At 39.5% G+C, this 25,043-nt stretch overlaps 1 protein-coding gene across 1 annotated transcript in view; it reads left to right on the top strand.

Moving 5' to 3' along the window:
* UGGT2 (UDP-glucose glycoprotein glucosyltransferase 2) overlaps positions 1-25,043 on the top strand; it is a 146,887-nt gene that overhangs the window by 64,971 nt on the left and 56,873 nt on the right. The window contains exons 12-16 of the mRNA XM_060191876.1: positions 8,202-8,352; positions 12,901-13,020; positions 14,562-14,647; positions 15,413-15,548; positions 24,060-24,191. Coding sequence (XP_060047859.1) covers positions 8,202-8,352; positions 12,901-13,020; positions 14,562-14,647; positions 15,413-15,548; positions 24,060-24,191 — 625 coding nt within the window. The remainder of the gene's footprint in view (positions 1-8,201; positions 8,353-12,900; positions 13,021-14,561; positions 14,648-15,412; positions 15,549-24,059; positions 24,192-25,043) is intronic.

Genomic DNA, 25,043 nt, shown 5'->3' with positions numbered 1-25,043 from the left:
TCCTAAAAAAAAAAAAAAAAAGGTTGGAATCTGGATGGGGATAGCATTAACTTTGTATATGGCTCTGGGTCATATATTCATTTTAATGATGTTAATTCTTCCAACCCATGAACATGGAATATCTTTCTTTCCACTTCTTTGTGTCTTTTTTGATTTCTTTGGGAAATCAGTCATAATTTTCAGTATACAAGTCTTTCACTTCTTTGGTTAGGTTTATTCCTAGATATTTTATTGTATTGTTGCTGTAGTAAAAGGAATTGATTTCTGGATTTCATCTTCTTCCAACTTAGTGTTTGCGTAGAGGAATGCCATTGACTTTTGTATGTCAGTTTTGTAGCCTGACACATTACTGTATTGCCTGATGATTTCCAAAAGCTTCTTGCTGGATTCCTTAGGTTTTTCTATGTATACTATCATGTCATCTGCAGATAGGGAGAGTTTGACTTCTTCTCTTCCAATCTGTATGCCTTGAATTCCTTGCTTCTGCCTGATTGCTTTGGCAAGAACTTCCAACACAATGTTGAATAGTAATGGTGATAGTGGGCATCCCTGTCTAGTACCTGATCTGAGGGGAAATGCTTCCAGTTTTTCACCATTGAGTATGATGTTGCCTGTAGGTTTGCTATAGATAGACTCCACTATCTTCAGGAATTTTCCATCTGTTCCCATTTTTTGTAGTGTTTTGATCATTTAGGGATGTTGTATTGTGTCAAAGGCTTTCTCTGTGTCTATTGATAGGACCATATGATTTTTGGTCTTGCTTTTATTGGTGTGGTGGATCACATTGATTGATTTACGTATATTAAACCAGCCTTGCATTCCTGGGATAAAACCCACATGATCATGTTGAACAATCTTTTTGATATACTGCTGTATCCGGTTTGCTAGAATTTTGTTCAGTATTTTAGCATCTATGTTCATTAGAGATATTGGTCTGTAGTTTTCTTTTTTGGTGTGTCCTTGTCTGCTTTTGGTATGAGAGTGATGTTGGCTTCATAGAAGCTGGAAGGCAGTATTCCAGTATCTTCAATCTTCTGGAAGACTTTTAAAAGTAGAGGTATTCGTTCTTCTTGGAAGGTTTTATAAAATTCATTTGTAAAACCATCTGGTCTAGGATTTTTATTCTTGGGAATGTTTTTGATAACTATTTCAGTTTCATTAGCTGTTATGGGCCTGTTCATATCTAGGTCCTCTTTATTTAACTTTGGAAATTTGTGAGTATCTAGGAAATCATCCATTTCTTCCAACTTCTCTAGCTTGGTGGCATATAGTAGTTCGTAGAAGCCTCACATGATACATTGAATTTCTGTGGTGTCTGTTGTGATATCTCCTCTTTCATTTACAATCTGATTTATTTGTGTCTTTTCCCTTTTGTGTTTTGTGAGTCTGGCTAAAGGTTTGATTTTGTTCACTCTTTTGAAGAACCAACATTTACTTTTGTTGATCTTTTGTATGGTCTTTTTATTTTCAATGTTGTTTATTTCTGCTCTAACTTTACATATTTCTGTCCTTCTGGTTGCTTTAGGGTTCCTTTGTTCTTCTTCTTCTAGGTCTTTAAGTGTGCAATCAGGCTGTTTATTTGTACTTTTTCATGTTTCATAATGTGTGCTTGTATAGCTATGAACTTCCCTCTCAGTGCTGACTTAGCTGCGTCTCAAATATTTTGATAGCTTGTGTCTTCATTTTCATTGAACTATTGAAACATTTTGATTTCATCCTTTATTTCCTCTTTGACCCAGAAGTTGTTAAGAAGTGTACTGTTGAGCTTCCACATTTTGGGGCTACTACTAGTCTTTTGTTGATTTTTAAGTGTTAGTTTCATTCCACTGTGGTCTGAGAAGATGCTTGGGATGATTTCAATGCTCCTGAATTTTCTGATGCTGCCTTTGTGGCCTAACATATGGTCTATTCTTGCTAATTACCATGTGGACTTGAGTAAAATGTGTATTCCAGTTTCTTGGGATGAATGACTATGAAAATGTCCAACAGTTCTAGTTTATCTATCTCTTCATTTAGCTCCCTCATGTCTTTATTCATTTTCTGCCTGGATGATCTGTCAAGTTGAGAGAGTGGGGTCTTGAAGTCCCCTACTATGACTGTGTTGCTGTTAATATACTATAGATGTTTGATGTATTTAGATGGCTTCTCATTGGGTGCATAGATGTTAATAATTGTTAAGTCCTCTAGATTGACAGATCCTCTGAGCATTAAGTAATGTCTATCCCTATCTTATTTAACTTTATTTATTTTAAATCTGTTGTGTCAGATATGAGGATAGCTATTCCTGCCCTTTTTTGTGGGCCGTTGGATTGTATGATAGTTTTCCATCCTTTCACTTTGGGTCTATGTTTGTCTTGTTGAGTTAGGTGGGTTTCCTGTAGACAGCATATTGTTGGGTTGTGTTTTCTGATCCATCTTCCTACTCTGTGTCTTTTAATAGGTGAATTCAAGCCATTGACTTTTATTGATATCAAAGATTGAAGCTATTTTAACACCATTCTTGTAGAGTTTTAGAGTATTCTGATATATGACCTATTTATGGTGGTCTGACTGTTTATAGAAGACCTTTCAGAACTTCTTTCAGGGCAGGCTTGGTGATAGTTGATTCCTTCAACTGTTGCTTGTCTGAGAAGGTTTTGATGCCTCCATCTAGTCTGAATGACAGTCTAGCAGGATATAGTATTCTTGGTTGAAAGCCTTTCTCATTGAGCACTCCATAGATATCTTGCCATTCTCTTCTGGCCTGTAGTGTTTATGTGAAGTCTGGTGCTAATCTTATGGGTTTTCCTCTGTAGGTGACTCTTTGTTTTTCTCTTTCAGCCTTCAGGATCCTTACTTTATCCTTATTCCTTTCCATTCTAAGTATGATGTGTCTTGGTGTCTTTACGTCAGGGTTAATTCTGTTTGGGACCCTGTGGGATTCTTGAATCTTTATGTCTTTTATGTTGTCTAGACTAGAGAAGTTTTCAGCTGTTATGGCCTGAAGAATGTTTCTTCCTCTCCCTCTCTTTCTTCCTCTGGTAAGCCAATACTGCGTATATTGTTTCTTTTGAAGTCATCCCATAGGACTCTGTTGTTGTTTTCAGCATCTCTTCATCTCTTTTTGAGATCTCTTACTTCTTTTTTAGTTGTCTCTAATTCATCCTCAATCTTGCTGATTCTGTTCAGCCTCATTGATTCTATTCTCTCTGCTCCCTACTGTTTTCTGTAGTTCATATGTTTTGTTACCCTTTTCTGATACTGTTTTAGCTTGTTCAACTAGTTGTGTTCTTAGCTCAGCTATTTCAGCTTTCAGTTCTGTAATAACCTTGAGATAATTAGTGTTTTCTTCTAAAGTCTCATTTGTTGTTTCTGCATTTCTTATGACAATTCTTTCAAACTCTTTACTCACTCCTGTGATTATTTCCTTAACTAGTGTTTGGATGTTGACCTCATTATTTTGTGCTTCACTCTTTGGGGGCTTTTAGTTCGACTCTTGTCCTGGTTCATTTCTCCAATATTTCTTCTTGTTGGTTTAACCATTTTATATAGTATTTATATGAGGTTCCTTTCTCAGTTCTTTTTAAACTACTGATCACTCTTGGCTGGATTGACTTGTGTCTAATTCATGTACTTAAATTGCTCACAGTTGTGGAAGTTAACAGTTGTTTCAATATTATTTTAATCCCTGTGTGGAGCACAGTGGCTTAAAAGCCTCTTTTGTTCTTTTTTTCCCCTGTAATCTATGGGAGCCTGAGGGCTCTTAAACTATAGGTAGGCTTCTTAGTTTAATCCCTCACTCATTGTAGGTTCTGAGACAACTGTTCACCTTGTTCTCATCAGGAGAACAACATGGAAAGGCTCCCACCACAGAGCCCAACTGCTAGGCCACCAAGGTGTAGATCTTCTCCTGAGTTTCCTGGTTGGTTCTCTGTCCCCAGGTGTCAACACAGGGCTTCCCCCCTGCTGCTCCAGCCTCTGAGGGCAGTAGCAATGGAGACTCACAGTTGCATTTGGTGAGTGTTAGGAAACTGCTCTCCTCCCTTCAGCAGTCTTTTTGTTGGTGAAACAGACCGGAGGTGGTGCCTCAACTGGTAAACTGCCGTATTGTTACCAGCCACTTAATCTCTCCCTAGGCTCCTCTCTGTCCAGGAGCCACACGAGTTTGCACTCACTGGTGATTTGGTGGGTTCCTGAAGTCGTTCTAGTCCTGCTTTGTTGCGGTCCCAGATGATTTCCTTTGGTATTCCGAGTGACCCGAGAGAGGAAACTGTTTTTTCTTTTAATTTAGGAGTATGGCTCAGGCAGTTGTGCATCCAGTTGAGTTCACATCTATCATTTCAAACATCCTGCAGGGGAAGCTTCAGAAGGTGTGAAGCAAGGCTGCAGGTGTCTCTTCATCTCCCATTTCCCTCTCGATTTCTCTCTGTCCTTATTCAATACATCAATACATAAGGTTTTTTTTTTTTTTTTATTTCAGGGGTAGGGAAAACATTGCAGAAATTTGTTCAGATGAGGAAACTATCATTTCTGAATTCTAGACTTGTACTTATCCCGGTATTTACAGCTCTCACTGAAATGGTACAGTTTTTTCAGCAAGGAGGGTTCTTAGCCCTGGGTTTAGCAGCCAGTGGACTGATCGGAGGGAGTCACTGGAAAGGAAATGAGACTTCCCCCAAGAGAAATAAATTAAGGGACAGTTTCAATTGCTTGCATCTACCAGGAAAGAGAATCTTAATGATAGAATGCAGAATGCTATTGATAATCATTTGATCTAAAAAAAATCATCAGACATGCTCCAAGGCAGACTTGGGAAATATTTTATTTAGCATAACCATTGACGAATGAAAGTCGTGGACCAAGCAAAAAGGAGATCAAAGTGTATTCATTCTCTTGCCAGTGTTTTTTTTCCTTTCTCTCTGGAGCTTATTTCACTAAGCATGATAAACTCTAGTCCACCTGTGTTGTTGCTAAAGGCAGGGTGTTACTTTCTCTGAGGCTTACTTGTAGTTCATGTGTGTCTCCCATGTCTTTATCCACTTATTAGCTGATAGGCTCTTAGGCTGTTTTTGGCTCTTGGCTGTTGTCAATAATGCTGGGATGAGTATGGGGGAATGCATGGATCTCTTCAAAATAGTGGTTTTGCTTTTTTTTTTTTCCCTTTCAGTTAAGTACCCAGAAGTGTGATAGGTCATGTAGAATTTCCACCTTTAATGCTTTTGGAAGTCACCAGACCATTTTCCAAATGGTAACAGTAACTGACATTTCCACCAGCAGTGTCTAAGGGTCCCCTTTTCTTCCATTTTTAAAAAAAATTTTTAATTTTATTTTTGAGAGAGATGCAGAAAGAGACACACACAGAGAGAAACACCAGACCACTGCTCAGCTCTGGCTTATGGTGGTGCAGGGGGTTGAACCTGGGACTTAGGAGCCTCAGGCATGAGAGTCTGTTTGCATGACCATTATCCTGTTTACCCCAACCTTTTCTTCCATTTTTAACATGGAATGTTTCTTGTCTTTTGGATTCTTAAGCCACTATGAATAACTATTAGAATATAAGACAAATTCAATAGACACTGCATTTTTGTTCAACTGCAAATATTTTAGTGAACTCTAAACATCTTTTTACAAGTTTGGAAATAGAAAAATAATAGCAAAAGCTAAGAAGTAGAGTAGGGTTAGAGATTTCCTTTTTCTTTAGTTGAGTCTTTGAACCTGGTAGTGTGGGACAATGACCTAAGATACTGAGGGTGAATCCTACCCACGAACAGTGTATGGCAGCTGGAGTTAGCTCCTATAAATCTAAGGCCCGTCAGCGTATCTTGCGGAAAGCCTTCTGTGGCAGTGTGTGAGGGGATTTTCATAGCAGGAACATTCTGATCTGTAATTTGAACCTGTAGGTTGTTGAAGAAGTACAGCCCCCTTGGTTCCTCCACCTGTAATTAGTGATCTGCCGACTGTGTGTGCTACATTTTTGTTCCTGTTGATATGATTGCTACCTGTAAATACTGTAATTCCCTGGAGGAGAAAAGAGAATATGTGAGGATATTTTTATCTTCTGACAGTTTGACATGCACAATAAACAATCACTGAGGTTCTTGGAAAAAGATCCAAGACCCGTAGAAGAAAGTCAGTGGAAGAGTTTGTTGAATGGAAGAAAATGATACGGGGGTGGGGGGAGGAGTGAGAATGTCCTATAATTTAAAAGGAAGCAGGACTGGCTGGGGAGATAGCTCGCCTGGTAGAGCCAGGCCCTGGCGCCACAGGAGCTGGAGTGGTGCTCTGGTTTCTCCCCCCCCCACACACACACACACGTGAATCCCTCATAGGTAATAAAGAAGTAGGAGTGATTATGTAATTATTTAAAAATCAACAGATCCAATTTATCTTAGTCTAACAAAAGACAGATCTATTGAATATATATCTAATATTCACAGTTTGAAAAGAGAAACTAATATTCACTGAGTGCAACTCTATATCTACTGATCAGACTACTGATCTGTCTGTTTCTGTTTGCTTGGCTGTACCATCATGGTTATGGCTGGGGCTTCATACCTACACAACTCCTCCACTCCTGGTAGACTTCTCGCTGTTTTAATGATGCTGAGAGAGGAGAGAGAGGGCTGGCACTCTCTTCCCCAGCGCTGCTCCACCATTGGAGTTCTGCCTTACAAAGGGAAAAAAGTGTGAATGATGAACTCCATAACATTTGATAGATGGTGAAAATGTTGGCCTCCAGAATTCTTATTTTACAAATGAGAAAATCTAGACTAGGCAGCATTAAGTACTTTTAGAAGCCACACATGATGCAGCCAGACTAAAGCTTGTTGGAATGGTGATTTGTGATGTTCAAGCTAATGTTCGTTTTACCACACTTGTCTTCCAGTAGCTTGGGTGTGGTGGTTGATTTGCTTTATAAAGTAGTGGTCAGAGCAGTCTATGCTACAGACATGCAGAACTAGAGTTCTCCCAGCCAGCTTGAGACACTCAAACTCAACAACAATCTTCTTAAGGATTTAGAAGTTGATCTTTGCTTTTTAACTGGACATCTCCATAGTTCAGCAGAGAACTGTGAAGTTCCCGTTGTTGCTTTATTCCGGTTCCATTCATTTACGAAAGGCAGAGTGGTTGCCATGCCTGGTATTAGAAAGGAGCACTTGAGCTCAACATAGTAGATTTCAGCACCGGGTTTCAAATAGGTTCTTTTGTATGCTAAATTTTAATCTTCTCAGATGAACATAATTTGCCAGTCTGTGAAGTTTTCTCTTTACAGAGATGGAAAAGCACCATGTGCACACCTCAGCGCCCACGCCCCAGTACTGCACCTCACTCACTAAATGATTTTGGAAACACTCAGTAGCACTCTGAGGAGCTTAGTTTTTAAATAGTATTTTTCTCAATGACAGTAACCTATTTTTTTAACTTTTTATTTATTTCATTTTAATGAGAGAGAGAGTCTGACCAGAGCACTACTCAGTTGTGGCTTATGGTGGTGTGGGGGATTGAACCTGGGACTTCAAGAGCCTCAGGCATGAAAGTCTCTTGCAGAACCATTATGCTGTCTCCCCCACCCCTATCTTATATTTTAAATAATAAAATATCTTTTAGCATAAGTTTAAAAGTCTGGATAACTAATCTGAATAAGTCCTTGTATTATGTGTTAATGAGTTCATAGTATATGCTTATAGATACCTTCCTGCTATTAGTGAAACAGATTTTATATATACTTTCTGTTGTTATAAAAGCTAATTATGTCTCTAATACTTTGAGAAATTCCTTCTCTGTAAGGGGAGGGGATGGGATACAGAGATCTGGTGTTGGGAATTGTGTGGAGTTCTACCCCTCTTATCCTACGGTTTTGTTAATGTCTCCTTTTTTAAATAAATAAAAGAAAAGAAAAGAAATCCCTTCTCTGTAAAGGACTATTTTTCATCTTAGGGGCTCTATTGGGACTTTGTGCCTGAGTAATTTCATCACTCCAGGGGCAGACTCCTTTTTTTTTTTCGAGATGGGGGAGAGAGAGAACTATCACAGCATTGCTCCCCCACACATGATGGCCCCTCTTCACGTGGTGATCTCATGTGGTGATTGGACCTCAAAGCCAGAGCCTCTCACATCCAGTGTGCCCTACTGAGTGGGCCATCTCCTGGCCCCATCACAGCTTTAGAGAATCTTTCCATAAATGTTTAGAAAGTTAAGACTTTCCTTTTCTTTAAACAAAGTATCTTGGATGTGCTGAAACTGGAAGGAAAATTGATGACTGGCCTTCACAATCTTGGGATCAGTGAAGAAAATGTGGACAAGTTTTTAAAATTGAATCTGCATGTTTGGGAAGATAACTATGTCATAGATATTAGGCATCCCTCTATAAAGGTAAGTGCGCACATACCTCTTGGTTCTAAAGCCCTTTGTACATATATGACTTGACATCAATGCAAATATTGACAGACTTTAGGATAATTATTTTGAAAGAAGTTGTATACATTAAAAAGCAAAATGTAGATTTATCCCTTCTAAAAAAAGGGAGAGGGGTCCTTATTGTATTTTCATTCCATTTTATTTGGTTTATTTCCTAAAGAAAACCTGAGAGCACTGCATTCTGTGACCTTCACTCTCATTCATTATCCTTCCCAAGATTAAAGATTGAAAACTCAAGAATAAAAACCAAGCCGTTATCATGTGCATGGCCCAGGTCTGAGCATTGCCCACTCTACACTGAAGGAAGTTTCAATGCTCTGGTCTCTTCTGTACCCCCCCCCCATGTTTCTCTCTCTGTGTATTTCTGTCTCTGTCTCTCTGCAAAAAAAAGTCTCGACAAAAAGACTTTTAAAAAGCTGTAATAATCACAGCTACACTATCAAGAAAACAACGACTAGAGGACTCTACCTTAATGTAATGAAAATCCTGGTCTGTTTTATAGCCTGAGTAAAATTTTTAAAAAATTGAACACATCACTCCCCCCCTTAGAGCAGTAAAAATAGTCCTGGCTGTGACATTTTTTTTAATGTTTGTTTATAAGAGAGAGAGAACCAGGGCATCACTCTGACAGATGCAGTAGTGAGGGTCAAACTCCAGAACCCATACCTGTAAACTTTTCCCTCTGCCACTCCACCACCTCCTGACCTTTCTTTTCTTTTCTTTTCTTTCTTTTTTATTTTTTGTTTCCAGGGCTTTGCTGGGTATTTGTACCTACACAAATCCACTGCTGCCAGCAACCTATTGATATTTTTTCCAGATAGTGAGAGGCAGAAAGAGGAGAGACTGCAGGACTGCTCCTGAAGCTGTCCCACTGTGTTGAACTCCTACATTGTGGCCAGGGGCTCAAGGCCTAGTCCTTGTGCATGGTGGAGGCTGATTCTATTGAGTGTGCTGTTTGGAAGCCCCTGACCTGTACCTTAGACCAGGCAATAACAGTCTTCTCACTGCTGTTCCTTATGCCAAGACAACATTTTTTTTTTCCTTCACCCATTTAACAGCCTGCGTCTTTTGAACTTTGCAGACTTTGGTTGCAAACAGTACAGTTTAAGAGATTTTTCCCTTTGCTGGTCTAGCTTCGTGGGTGGAAGACAGACAACCAGCGACTCATGGCTGAGCTGGGAACGAAGTTCAGTCTTTATTGATGAGCGGGGATGCAGTTCAACAATCTAATCTCTTCTAATCTCTCTTCATTAGAAAGCCCTGTCTTGGGAGCCGGGCGTAGCTCAGTGGGTTAAGCGCAGGTGGTGCAAAGCACAAAGATCGGCATAAGGATCCCAGTTCGAGCCCCCCGCTCCCCACCCCACCTGCAGGGGAGTCGCTTCACAGGTGGTGAAGCAGGTTCGCAGGTGTCTTATCTTTCTCTCCCCCTCTCTGTCTTCCCCTCCTCTCTCCATTTCTCTCTGTCCTATCCAACGATGACAGCAATAACAACAATGATAAACAACAAGGGCAACAAAAGGGAAAATAAATAAATAAATAAATAAATATTTTTAAAAATTTGAAAAAAAAAGAAAGAAAGCCCTGTCTTTTATATCTCCTGAGGCGGAAGTGTCAGGAAGAGGAAGTACGTAGGATAGGGGGTGGGGAGAAGGAAAATAGCGTACGAACCAGTGGGGATTAAACCAATGAAAACAGTGATGATGTAAATAGACCACAACGTCAAGCAATGCAACAGAAGGGTCTTAGAAGCAGAATTTAGAAGCAAACCAACATCCCTTAACTATCCTAATCACATATGTCTGCCCCCCCCCCATATACATTGTATTAAGGAGTCCACAAGATCATCCTCAGGTTTGGTATTTACTTAAAGGCCTCATAAGGCCTGGAAGTTGGCCTCATGGTTATTGATAATAGAAAAGTGTACCCGTGCCTTCTGAGGTGAATCCAGACTGACTGAAAAAGAGAGAGAGAAGTGCATCCATAGAGAAAGGGCATGAGGAGAGGTCAAGGGAAACAGGTGCAGCCTTCCCCAAACTCACTGCTGGCGGAGCTGTTCAGGACACAGAGACATGCACACATTTGACAGCACCAAGTCCTCTCTGCTGTGAAAGCTTGCTTGAACCTGGCAGGTCAGCGCCTTGAAAGGGGTCTGTCATCAGTCGTATAATGGCTCCAGAGCCTCAGGAGAAGCCTGTGCTCTTCACAGACCACACTGTGTGTGCCAGCTCTCCACCCAGCCTGCCGCACGTGCAGAGTGCTCTCACTTGCACCTTTCCAAGAGGTTGGTGCTCAGGAGCCTACTCACTCAGAGAACCCTGTCGCAGCAGCGTACAGTGTGCCAGCCGCCAGGCTTGCTCAGTTGGTCCTTCTGTGTGTGTGGACCTATTAATTACACGCTCTAGAAATGGCAGTTCTTCATGTACTTTGCATAATTATATTCTTATGTCGACCCTGTGTTTCTTTGATGTTTTGTATTTATTTATTTGTTTATTTATTGGATGGAGACAGAAATTGAGAGAGGAAAGGGGAACAGAGGGAGAAAGATACCTGCAGTACTGATTTCACCACTAGTGAAGCTTTCCCTCCTTGCAGGTTGGGATACTGGGCGTGAACCTGGCTCCTTGCACTTTGTAACATGAGAGCTAAACCAGATGCCCAGTCTGGCCCTCTTGATGTTTTTTTTTTCCCTTACTACACAATAAACACCTCTTTGCGGTGAGAATTTTATTATTTCTATTTTTATTGGAGCCATAGAGATACTTTGCTTATTCTTTTTTAGCTCAATTTTCTGTAATCCACACATGAGAAAACGATCCCAGTAGTTTTCACCTCCTTACTTAATGGAGGTGGGAACTTTAATCCATTTTTATCTCAACACTGACTCTAGTTTTAGTAGGTCATCAGTATTCCTTGAATAAATGATAAAAATGCATTTCAGTACAACTTCAGTTTTCTAACAAACTCTGGAGGTATTTCAAATACAACATAATCAATATAAGTATGTCCATATCCCATTATTACTTAACTATTAGAAATGAGAAAATGGAAATGTAGCATGCCGTGAAATTGTGTGACTAAAATTCGCTAAAGAAAGCCATTATAATTAATGAGAGACTTTGTTAAAGTGTGTTTGAAATAATGGTAGCCAAATTGTCTTCTTGGCCTTTGTGAGTTATGGTGGCTGGCATGGTCGTGGGGGAGCTTTGGTGAAGAGTTCGATGACTTACACCAACGTTGTCAGGGAAGTGTGCTCCTGAAATGTAGGATTGTAAAAGTATATGAGATAACTAATAAAAAGAAAAAGAGACTCATATGCCTGAGGCCCTGAGATCTCAAGTTCAGTCCCCAGCACCACCATAAGCTAGAGCTGAGCAGTGCTCTGGTCTCTGTCTCTCTTTCTGTATCTCTGTCTCTCATTAAAGTAAACTTTTTTTTAAAAAAAGAACATCTTCTTTGTAAAAATAAAATGGGTTTTGTTTGATCTGCAAACAGGTCAAACACAGTTTTCCCAAACCATTTGAAAGACATGTAACTTATTCATCATAGCACAAAAATATTAATGCCATAATAATTTAATAACCATTATGTCATAAAATAATAAATTATCATAAAAATTTAAGGAGATGTAACAAAAGGATGAAAAGACAACATGTGGAGACTGTTAGCTGGCCTGGCCTTTAGGAAGGTTTTGGTTGTGTTGCCTTTACAGTATCCATACACTTTGATCTAGTGATATCTCTGGAAACTACGGGGAAAAATTGTAGGAAATGAAGGAGAAAGAGGCCAGGTGTTGTCGCCCCTGGTTGAGTGCACACGTTACAGTGTGCAGACCCATGCCACGCGTGGGGGAGAAGCTTCAAAAGTGGGGAAGTAGGGTTGCAAAGGTCTTTCTGTCTCCCTCTGTGTCTCCCCATTCCCACTCGGTTTTTTTCTCTCTCTATCGAATAAATAATAATAATAATAATAATGATAATGTATGTTTTTAAAAGATTTAAAGAAAATGAAAATCTTTACACACAGTCATCATGGAAAATTAAAAAGTGGAGATTATCTATGTGTTAAAAATATTATGAATTATATATCTATACATTAGAGAATTATTCAGATATGAAAATTGTATCCAATAAAATGGAAAAAATGGCCCCTGGGAGCAGTGGATTTGTAGTGCTGGTATGTCTCACCTTCTGCACCTCATATTTTTACAAAGAGGATGCTCTTTTTCTTTTTATTAGTGATTTAACAAACTTTTACAGGATGTATAATATTAAAAGGTGTGCATTGACTCGGTGAAGGAGGAGTAATGTAAAAGGCCACACACAGGAATGTAAAGCTGACACAGACCATGTGCCTTAGAGAGTCTGCTGCTGATCTGCTACTGGCCAGTCGCAAATACAGAGAATTGTGTGTATTTCTACTTGTAATTTGATAAAGTGAAATCTGCCTTGTAAAATGATTTTGGTTTTTGTTAGCAAGACTTTCATAGGTTTCTGGGTTCTTTTCTAGTGGATTAATGACTTAGAGACTGATGAAATGTATCTGTCATGGCCTGCAAGTTACCAAGAACTTCTAAAGCCAGCATTCTCTGGGGTTATACCTTCCATAAGGCGCAATTTTCATAATCTGGTGAGTTTTGTGTTTTCAATATGTGTTTTATGAAGACGTCTTTGTTTTGGGGTTGCCGAGCCCTTGGCATTGACACATCTATATAAGGAGGGAAGTATTTGCCTATTGCAGGCAAGCCAGAGCTGGTGTGGTAGACTTAAGTACCAAAAGCTAGCATGTCATAATCTGCCTCTTAACTTAATTCTTAACTTAATAATCTGCCTCTTAACTTAATTCTCATGTATTTTTTTTCTTTGCCTTCAGGGTTATTGCTGGACTCAGTGCCTGCACCATGAATCCACTGCTTCTGGAGGCCATTTTTTGCCCCTTTTGTTGCTCTTGTTGTGGTTATTATTGTTATTGTTGATGTCATTCGTTGTTGGATAGGACAGAGAGAAATGGAAAGAGGAGGAGAAGACAGAGAGGAGGAGAGAAAGATAGACCCCTGCAGACCTGCTTCACCGCCTGTGAAGCGACTCCTCTGCAGGTGGGGAACTGGGGGCTCAAACCGGTGGATACTCAGGGTCCTTGCATTTTGCTCTAGCTGCACTTAACTTGCTGCGCCTACAGCCTGACCCCCCTCATGTATTTTCTTACGACCAATATTAAGTGACTGGTCACTTTTACATGTTCTCAAAGGAATGTATGACCGAATTTTTCTTTCTTCTTTATTACAAAGGATTGGTGGGTAAGAGCTAGTACATTTCAGGGGGACACCCATAAATACCACTTTGTCATCTAGTGCATAGTTTCATTATTACAAGATTAAACAACCGTATAGAATCCTGAAATGCAAATTAAACACCTGAGGCTACTTGTTTTCCCCACATAGGAAGAAACCGTCTTATTTCCCACTGCAAACTAGAGCAAGCATCTAATGTTCAATATGGATGAAAATTTAATTACTATTTCATTTGTAAAAAAAATTGTCATAGAAAAAACAAGGGTAAAGGCATGACTAGAATGAATAAATCCTTAGTCTTTCTTAACCACTCTGAGGACAGTAATGGGGAGAGAGAGAGAGCTGAAATGAGAGAGAGCTAAATGGCCCTCCCTGTGTCCCACAGTGCAGGGGAACGGTGTCTTGGTGTGATGGGTGAGTTATGTTGGCCCATACTGTGGGGAGATGTGAAACTGTACCCCTAAGATAACAACTGTCTATTAAACTAACATTTCCCCAGCTAAAAAAAAGTCCTAAACATAAATGATTCTACCATATATAGCCACAGAAAATCTAATGAGCATTTAAAGTACCACATTTCACATCTTGTACAAAAAAAAAAAAAAATTGTGCTGTATTTCTGAAAGAGAATGAGTAGTTTGATACTAAGTCCCATGTATGCAGATGTGCAGTATTTAGAAGGCCGTCATAAACTATGAAAGTACTGCTCACATCCCTCAAAATCCATCAGAATTGCTAGAGAAATTAATCCTGAATTAGAAAATTAGAATTAATTAGAAATTAATTAGAAATTAATCCTAAATTAGACTAAACTTGAATCTGATACAGTTCTAAGTCATTGAAACAAGATAGCCATTACAGACTGCCTGCTCTCTTTCAGGTTCTCTTTGTTGATCCTGCTCAGGAGCATGCCTTGGAGTTTATAAAACTTGCTGAACTTTTCTATGATAATAAAGTGCCTGTCAGGTAATTGTCATTTTATAAGCCTTACAAATTGTCAGCTGAAAGAAGGCTAGTGTACATTCATGAGTCACAGAATACTAACGTGGGGCACTGAGACAGCTAGTGCTCTCCCAGGATTTGAGCCCCGAGTCACCACGTTGGAAGCAGCTGCACAAAGAAGCTTCTTGAGTGGTGGAGCAGTGCTGTAGTGCCCCCCCTCTTTTTTTCACCTTCATCTGAAGGGTGGGGGGAAAAATATAATAGCAAGTCTGCCATGAACAGGTTGGCCTAAATGGGAATTGTGCAGGCATCCATGCACATCACAGTGATAACTGATGGCTGAGGGAGACTGCGTGAATGTGGCTCCCCAAAGCCATGTTAATCTCTGATGCCTGTCACAACATAGCTTTGTGTAGTGAAGGAGCCCATACCTTTAAAGTAGACTCTCCTGCTGAGTAATCTTGTCTACCTCTGACCATCCTGGAAAGGATCTATTCAATTTAGGTACTCACAGTCGTATTTGAGTGCAGTATCCCTTTGCTATAGTTGTTTGGAAAAGCATAATGTCTTGACAGTGTCACCGCCACAGAGAGAAGATGTTTCAGAGGAATCAGATGTGAAGGTTGTGGTGTGTGCATTCCAGATTGAAACTTTTCAAGTAATATTCCCTTTCCTCTTATGTACTAATACCTTTCCTCCTTTTAGATGCCATTGCAATGTTACTTTTTAAGTGATTTGTGGTTACAAAGACGCATGTGACATTCCTAACTCTAGATCTTCTTTTCCCAGAATTGGTTTTGTGTTCGTTGTTAGTACAGACGATGAAGTTGATGGTACAGATGATGCTGGAGTTGCTCTTTGGCGAGCTTTCAGTTACATCACAGAACAACTTGATGTGTCACAAGCCTTTACTTCCATCGTACAGGTAAGTCAGTGCACTAGATACACTGCCTGTAGAATTGATTGTTTTTATTTTGCTTTACTGTACTGTTATTTTTAACATTTTAAAGTTTATAAAACTTGTCATGGGGATTAATGAGATGAATCTGAATGGAGCTCCAGCCAAGATATGTGAACTTATTGAGATTTATCCACCCAATAAAAACATTTAAATTATATAAGTGTAGAGGAATACATCTTAATAGTAAAGGTTAGTATGGGAAGAAATCTTGAAATAGTTCTTCACTAAAACTATGCATAGAAAAGCTTACCACAAACTGAAATCCTGTAGATGACAGTGACATGAACATATCCTAGATGACATATAAAGCGTAGAGATCAGTTTAAGACAGCACATTGGTGTGGGACTGGTTAAGATTGATACTGAGAATGACAAATAGACCTGTATTTTTCAAAATAAGTCATAAATTGCTAAGAACCTGCTTTAGGAAGAATAAGAATATTACTTCAAAAAAAAAGAATATTACTTCATGGGGCTCAGGCGGTAGCACAGCAGGTTAAGCATGCGCATGGTGTGAAGCACAAGGACTGGCTTAAGGATCCCAGTTCGAGTCCCCGGCTCCCCACCTCCAGGGGAGTTGCATCATAAGCAGTGAAGCAGGTCTGCAGGTGTCTTTCTTTCCCCCTTTCTGTCTCCCCTCTTCTCTCGATTTCTCTCTGTCCTACCCAACAACAAAACAAGGACATCAATAATAATAATCACAACAATGATTTAAAAAAAAAAAAAAAGGGCAACAAAGGGGGAAAAAAATAGACTCTAGGTGCAGTGGATTCGTAGTGTAGGCACCGAGCCCCAGCAATAACCCTGGTGGCAAAAAAAAAAAAAAAAAAAAAGATATTACTTCATAAGTGAAATTTGAAACTGTTAAGGCTCACCATGGACATATGAGTGTATAAAGAACTGTAATGCTATTGAGTCAGGTTACTGACTTCCCTGAGCAAATGACCTCACCAATGTGTCCTGGATCCTCACTTCTCCAGCGCCCTGCCCAACTAGGAAAAGATAGAAACAGGCTGGGGTATTGATCTACCTGCCAATGCCCATGTCCAGTGGAGAAACAATTACAGAAGCCAGCCCTTCCACCTTCTGCACCCCGTAATGATCCTGGACCCATACTCCCAGAGAGATAAAGAATAGGAAAGCCAAACAAATTGTTGAGCGATCATGGACCCAAAGCTTGGAATAGTGGAGAGGAAGTGTTAGGGAGGTACTCACTGCAAACTCTAGTGTACTTCTGCTTTCAGGTATATATTTTGCAGTAGTTTATGGATGCATGTGAACATATGCTCTCTCTCAAAGAAACTGGTGTATATCTAGGTTTTGGGACTTTGTTAGAAAGTGAACCACCTGAGATGAAATTAGAGTGTACTATAAAAGGAAAGGTCTCACCCGAGTAATGAAGCTGAAGGGTTGTCATTCCACACGTGAAGTCTCTGGGAGTATGGACCGACCAGTCAACGCCCATGTTCAGCGGGGAAGCAATTACAGAAGCCAGACCTTCTACCTTCTGCAACCCTCAATGACCCTGGGTCCATGCTCCCAGAGGAATAGAGAATGGGAAAGCTATCAGGGGAGGGGGTGGGATATGGAGATTGGGTGGTGGGAATTGTGTGGAGTTGTACCCCTCCTACCCTATGGTTTTGTTAATTAACCCTTTCTTAAATATAAAAAAAATTAAATAAATATTAAAAAAAATAAGAATAGGAAAGCTTCCCGTGGATTGGGTGGGATGCGGAACTCTGGTGGTGGGCATTATGTGGAATTGTACCACTCTTATCCAACAGACTTATGGATCATTATTAAATCAATTAAAAAAAATTTTCAGGTTACCTGAAAGTGTATGAAGATCTAGGCTTGGGGTGAGAATGTTTTCAGAAAACTGAGAAATTTTTACATATGTACTAGCAACTGTATTTACTATAAGCCATTAATCACCTCCAATAAAAATATACTTTAAAAATAAAGTGAGGTTATAGGACTAGGAAGAGCTACTGTAGTGGTTATATAAAATGTCTTTCTTACTTAGGCACAGAAGGTCACAGGTTCAATCCCCAGCACTACTATAGGGTAGAACTTCCTTAGAAGATACCAGGCAAGAAGCAGGGAATGAAGGGAGAGATGGAGAGAGGGACCAAGGAAGGAAGAAATAAAAATTTAAAAACAGCTTATGTCCATTTTATAGTCATTGTCTTTAGCTTGTCAATCATTATTGTAACAAAAAGTTCTTAAATTGAAAGTGAAATTGCCAGAGTAGTGTAAATGTACTTCCCTGTTCCTCTAGTTCCCAGGAAAAACACTAAATACTTCATTAACTGTGTTGAGGTATAGAAACTACATAGGCCTCAGTGACTGTTTTATGAAATAGTGCCATCAAGTTTATCAATATTGTGTCTGTTCATACCAGGATTTACAGTAGACTTGGTCAAATTGACTTGGGGGAGATATTTTGTCCTTTAGATAACTTAGCTGATTAATTGGGAAGAATTTGAGCATGATTTAGTATTTTAGTAAAACACATGAATTATAAAATCTTTGTATACTATTTCATAACTTTCAGTGTGCAAATTATTATGTCTAGGCAGTTTGAAAGTAGTGTCAAGAGAGAGGAAGAATGGAAAGGAAGAGCCAGTTCATATAAAAGTATAGAAGTGGGAGTCGGGCAGTAGCTCAGTGGGTTAAGTGCACATGGCGCAAAGTGGAAGGATCCTGGTTTGAGCCCCCGGCTCCCCACCTGCAGGAGAGTCACTTCACAGGCCAGGCGGTGAAGCAGGTCTGCAGGTGTCTACCTTTCTCTCCCCCTCTCTGTCTTCCCCATCTCTCTCCATTTCTCTCTGTCCTATCCAACAACATCAATAACAACAGTAACAATAACTACAACAATTAAAAAACAAGGGCAACAAAAGGGAATAAATAAATATTAAAAATAAATATAGAACTATTGCAAGGTCTTGGTCTGTATACACAAGTAACAGTCTGGAGTGAAAGAAGGGGCTCACCCACATCATGTAGCGACTGAGTATGTCTGCAGGGACTGCATCTGGGCAGTCTTCCCACAGACAGGGATGCCCAGGATGCAGCCCTGATCTAAACTTTAGGCTTTTGTTGTTGTTGTTGCATAATACAGTCACATCATAGAAAGCAAGTTATAGCCAGATGTAAACAATTCAAGTACATGTATGCTGTATGTGACCACACCATGGAGTATGTGATATATGACTTAACACCCTGTACCCCAGGAACTTACTTTACAGGCAGTATATCATGCTTTCATATTTTTTATTATTTATTTATTTATTTATAATCCTCATAGTTTTTCTTCATTTCATTTTCTTTTTTTTTTTTTTTTTTAGTGTTCATAAACACCATTCCCACCACCAAAAGACTGTCCCATCCCCTCTTCCCTTCCCCATCCCCGTACCCCGTGAAGCTGAACATCCACCCTCACCCTCAAACCAGGGTTTTTACTTTGGTGCCTTACTCCAGTAAACACTGACAAAAATCATAGGTTAAGAGGGGTACAACTCCACACAATTCCCACCACCAGAACTCCGTATCCCATCCCCTCCCCTGATAGCTTTCCTATTCTTTAACCCTCTGGGAGTATGGACCCAAGGTCATTGTGGGATGCAGAAGGTGGAAGGTCTGGCTTCTGTAATTGTTTCCCTGCTGAACATGGGCATTGACAGGTCGATCCATACTCCCATCCTGCCTCTCTGGGGAATCGGAGCTCCAGGACACATTGGTGGGGTTATCTGTCCAGGGAAGTCTGGTTGGCATCATGCTAACATCTGGAACCTGGTGGTTGAAAAGAGAGTTAATATGAAGCCAAACAAATTGTTGACTAACCATGAACCTAAAGGCTGGAATAGTGCAAATGAAGAGTTATGGGGGAGGGTCTCCATTCTGTTGATAGTTAGTAGGCATATTTTAGTTATATTCCAAAGGGCCTGTGGCTATACTAGCCCCCCCCCCAGCCTGAAATCTGATATGCAGGTGGATCCTAGTTACTGTCTGGGGAGATGATGTCATGGCTGGAAAAAGGACAGAAAGCTGGATCTGGCACAGCAACATGCACTGCCTTGCTGCAGGCCATGAGAAATAGAGTGGAGTTTACAGCCCACAGCACTGAGAACTGCAAGTCTCAACTGCACGCGTCAAAGTCCTAATAGTTCCTTGGATACTTCCCTTGCTTGTTCCCAACACTGAGATGTCATCAAGTACAGCATTTCTACTAAAATGATCCGACCTTGTATCCTAGATCTGCTATGCACTGACTTTACAAACACATACATAATTTAGTTTTCTCCCTACCTTATAAAATTAAAAAAAAAGATTCAGGAAAATGTTGCATATTTAATGACCATTTAATGAATGTATAATTGAAATGACTGTGATGGTTGTACCCGACAACGGATTAACCATCCCATAGTAAATAGTCACCAGACTGCACAGAACACATGAAATAAGTCTATACTCAGTATTCAGAAAGAGACAACACAAACTATGAACCTTGCAGAAAGGTGATATTGATGTATTCATAAATAAAGACCTAAGAGAATTTCTTGCTGCCTCACAAGAAATAGTAAGATTCTTCAGGAAAGGAAATGATTCCAGATGGTAACTCAAAGTTACAGGAAGGAATAAAATGGTAACAGTGAAGAAATTTTAAATAAATGGGTAAACATAGAAGACTATTTGGATATGTTTTTCTCTTTAAGTTACTCAAGATTCAAAACCTATACAACGTGACTAAAATAAATTCTGGTTTATATGATCAATGCATATAATAACTGTACAAAGGAGCAGAGGTAGAAAAGATTGTACTTTGGATTTTAAATTCTCTGTTTTATCATCATTGTTATGATTAGGTGGAGTTATTTTACTCTTAAGTTCCCATATGTATTTTAATTCTTAGAATACAAATGCAAAGAATTTATAATAGTTTATAAGGATAAAAATTAAAATGGTACACTAAAAATATCTTTCAGTATTTAAGCACAAATAAAAGTAAAGAAAGAAGCATAAAAACATGATAATATATAGAAAGAGAAATAGCAAAATAAAGCAAGTTAATTCTACCATAGCAATAATTAAACAAATTAAATTTAATAATTCTATAAAATGGATATAAAAGGTGGAAAATTATATACAAGGTAAACCTCACCAATCTAAAAGAAATAGGTAATTTCTGGAAACATGTAGCCTTCTAAAACTGGATTATCAATAAACCAAATATCTGAAAAGACTAACTACTAGTAAAAAATTACTAACTAAAGTTATGGGAAAACATTAAGTCAGTAATTTAAAACTCCTACACAAAGCCTTAAGATCACATGGCCATATGTGAATTTTTTTTTTTTTACCTCCAGGGTTATTGCTGGGGCTCAGTGCCTGCACCACGAATCCACTATTCCTGGAGGATATTTTTTCCCTTTGGTTGCCCTTGTTATCGCTGTTGCTGTCATTGTTGGATAGGACAGAGAGAAATCGAGAGACGTGGGGAAGACAGAGAGGTGGAGAGAAAGACACCTGCTACCCCCCTGCAGGTGGGGAGTCTGGGGCTTGAACCGGGATACTTAGGTCAGTCCTCGCACTTCGTGCCTTGTGTGCTTAACCCACTGTGCTACCGCCTGGCTCCCTATAATGGTAAATTTTTAAATGACATTTAGAGAAGAGTGAATAATAATTTTTCCAACTTTGCAAAAGGAAGGGGAGGAGAAGAGGAACACTTCCAAACTCATTTTAGCATTACCTTGATAGCAGACTAGACAAGGGGCACACACATTACCATGTGTAAACGCCCTGGTTCAAGTCCCCAGCTGCCACCTGCAGGAGGGAAGCTTCACAACAGTAAAGCAGTGCTGCAGGTGCCTTTCTCTCCCTCTCTGTCTTCCCCTCCCCTCTCAATTTCTGTCTCTCTAACGTAAAAATAACTAGACAAGGACATTATAAGAAATGAAAATTAAAAGTCAGCATCCTTGATAAAAAGAAATGCAAAATCAGGGGCGGGGAAAAAAAAAAAAAGAAATGCAAAATCTGCTATGGAATGTTGGAGAATCCAGTTCAACAGCACATGAGGGCAGGGTAGATAGCATAATTCATGCAAACAGACTTCATACCTGAGACTCCCAAGTTCAGTCTCCCTTACCATATGCCAGAGCTGATTAGTGCTCTGGTAAAAAGAAAAAGTCCATGAAATGATCATACATCACAAACAAATGGAATTTACTCTTGGAATGCAAGAATGATTCAACATACACAAATCACTAAATATGAGCAGTTAATTAAAAAAATGAGGAATGAAATTTTATCATCTTAATAGATGGCAAACGTAGCCTATGATCCAGCAATTCCTCTCTTAGGGATTAAATCAAAGGACACAAAAACTTCTATACAAAGATCTGTGAACACCAACACCACAGTAGTGTTGCAATAGCTCAAACTGGGGAGTAATCAAGACGCCCAAGATGAGTGATTAAGAAAGCTGTAGTGGGGGTTAAGTGCACGTGGCACAAAGTGCAAGGACTGGAGTGAGGATCCTGGTTCGAGCCCCCGGCTCCCCCCACCTGCAGGGGAGTCGCTTCACAGGTGGTGAAGTAGGTCTGCAGGGGCCTATCTTTCCTCCTCTCTATCTTCCTCTCTTCTCTCAATTACTCTCTGTCCTATCCAACAACAATAATAGTAACAACACCAATTAACAAGGAAGAGCAACAAAAAGGAAAAATGGCCTCCAGGAGCAGTGGATTCGTAGTGCAGGCACCAAGCCCCAGAGATAATCCTGGAGGAAAAAAAATTTTTTTGAAGGAAAATAGATAAATTTAGCTGTATTTTAAGTGAAAACACATGCTGTATAAAAAACAGGAATGTTTACTGTATATTGATTTATATTTCTTGATATGTAAAAACACCAGTAAGAAAAGACATGCACCCCCCCTATGTTCACAGCTGCATTATTCACAGTAGCCAAAGAAGCAGCCTCAATGCCCATCAGTGAATAACTGGCTAAAGAAGTGATGAGATATAGTATTCTTTTTTTAATATTTATTTATATATTTATTCCCTTTTTGTTGCCCTTGTTTTATTGCTTTAGTTATTATTGCTGTTGTTATTGATGTCGTGTTGTTGGATAGAACAGAAAGAAATGGAGAGGAGGGGAAGACAGAGAGGGAGAGAGAAAGATAGACACCTGCAGACCTGCTTCACCGCCTGTGAAGCGACGCCCCTGCAGGTGGGGAGCCGGGGGCTTGAACTGGGATCCTTGCACCAGTCCTTGCGCTTTGTGCCACCTGTGCTTAACCTGTTGTGCTACTGCCCGACTCCCAAGATATAATATTCTATGAAATACAACTCTGCAGTCAAATAGATTGGTGTCTACAGAGTACTCTCACCCACAGCTTAGTTCCCTTTCCACCATCATGCACCAGAACCCCAGTGTGTTTTTCCACCTACGCTTTCTCATTTCTGATTCTGAGGAGTAATATGGGAATTGTCACTCACAATAATGATTCAGAAGATTGGAACTAGAAATAATACTCTTCCCCCCCCCCCAGGGTTATTACTGGGGCTCAGTGCCTGCACTACGAGTCCACTGTTCTTGGAGGCCATTTTTCCCATTTTCTTGCCCTTGTTGTTGTTGTTAATATTGTTGTCATTGCTGCTATTGTTGGATAGGACAGAGAGAAATCAAGAGAAATGGGGAGACAAAGAGGGGGAGAGAAAGATAGACACCTGCAGACCTGCTTCACTACCCATGAAACGACCCCCCTGCAGGTGGGGAGCCGGGGGGCTCGAACCAGGATCGTTATGCTGGTCCTTGCACTTTGCTCCATGTGCGCTTAACCCGCTATGCTACTACCCAACCCCCTAGAAATACTATTCTTAATCGGTAGATCAACATACTGCTGAATGGGGATCTGTACTTACTAGTTGTCCCTTTTGCTGGGAATTTCTTTTCCCAGAATGTTTAATGACCACTTATTGTTCTCTTGAAGCAAAGCTGCCCTTTCCCCCCATTGGTTTGTGCACAAAGACGTAGGGAAGTAACAGTGAACATTCTGCAAGGGCTTCTAGAACATGTGGGGCTGGGAGGAGAAGAGGTCCTGAGAAGTCTAGTTCGAGTTTTTATTCTGAAGAGCAGTCAGAAATGCTAACAAAGCACTTCTTAGTTATGTTACTTAAAACATTTTCTATTGATCTTTAAAAGAAAGATAACTGCTAGTAGGCATTAGTGTCTAGTTTGTTCAAAATAAAATATAATAAAGTTGTAATAGTATTTTTAAAAGCTATGACATATTAACAATTTTTTTAATCAAGTAGTATTGTATGATTAAAATGATTTATGGAGCATGTATGTGTGTGTTCATATATTATTCTTTAAGCTTATAAGACAAATAATATTTTATATATCTGCACACTAATGGATGAAGTGAAATGAATTGTTATAAGATGAAAGTTAATTATATATTATTTCCACAGATGTACGAAAAAGTAAAGAAACAAAGTGTACTCACTGTGGAAAATGTAAAGGATGTTCTTCAGCATAAATTTCCTCAAGCTGATATTTGGGATATATTGGGAATAGATTCTAAATATGATGATGGTAGAAAGGTAAGTCGGAAGACAATTTTTCAAAAATAACCAAGAAGCATATTATCTCATGAATAAGTGATTTCAGTGTAATTAGCTCAGAATTTGGATTTTAACTCTCAGAAGGAATGTAAATTTCATTTTTATCTATTTTGTGGTAGAGCTAGAAATTGAGATGGTAGATGGAGGTAGTAAGGGAGATAGACACCTGCAGCCTGCTTCACAGCTTATGAAGCTTCCACCCTGCCAGAAGCAGGCCCTCGCATGGTAGCTTGTGCTGTCTTCCCAGTGAGCTGCCTATCGATGGGGGTTTTGAGAGAAAACCTTTTGAATTACATGACTATAATATAATGCGAAAATCAAGAATAAGCCAGCAAAAATGAGCTCTTCCTTAGGACTAAGTTGCTCGGAAGCATCTCTTTTAACAAAGTTAGGTCACTGATGGAATTTAAAAAGATTTCTTTAATAAGTTTTTAGTAGTTTTAAGGAATTCTGAAGTCCAGCCATCATTTCTGCATCTGCCTTCGCTGCTCTTGTGGGCTCTGTTTAATCTCTGGCTCAGTGAACACTTGTCTTCCCTCTTGTTGATTTATTTCAGGTTTTCCTTCTTTCACAAGTAAATGTGCATGACAGACATTGAACTCGTGTCTAAAAAAAAAAAAAAAACTCTTCTAATTGATAGTTGAACTGGGTAGTCATTTTTCTTTTAGATTTTGAAAAGTCTTATTACTTTCTCTTTTTTTGCCTCCAGGGTTAATGCTGAGGCCTGGGGCCTGCACCACAAATCCACTGCTCCTGGAGGCTATTTTTTCCCTTTTGTTGCCCTGATTGTTTTATTGTTGTGGTTATTATTGCTGTTGTTATTGATGTCAT

This window comes from Erinaceus europaeus, chromosome 5 (assembly GCF_950295315.1).
Source record: "Erinaceus europaeus chromosome 5, mEriEur2.1, whole genome shotgun sequence".
In the NCBI taxonomy this organism is placed as follows: domain Eukaryota; kingdom Metazoa; phylum Chordata; class Mammalia; order Eulipotyphla; family Erinaceidae; genus Erinaceus; species Erinaceus europaeus.
The sequence above is the reverse complement of the archived record's forward strand: the minus strand, read 5'-3'. Positions and strand labels throughout refer to the sequence as shown.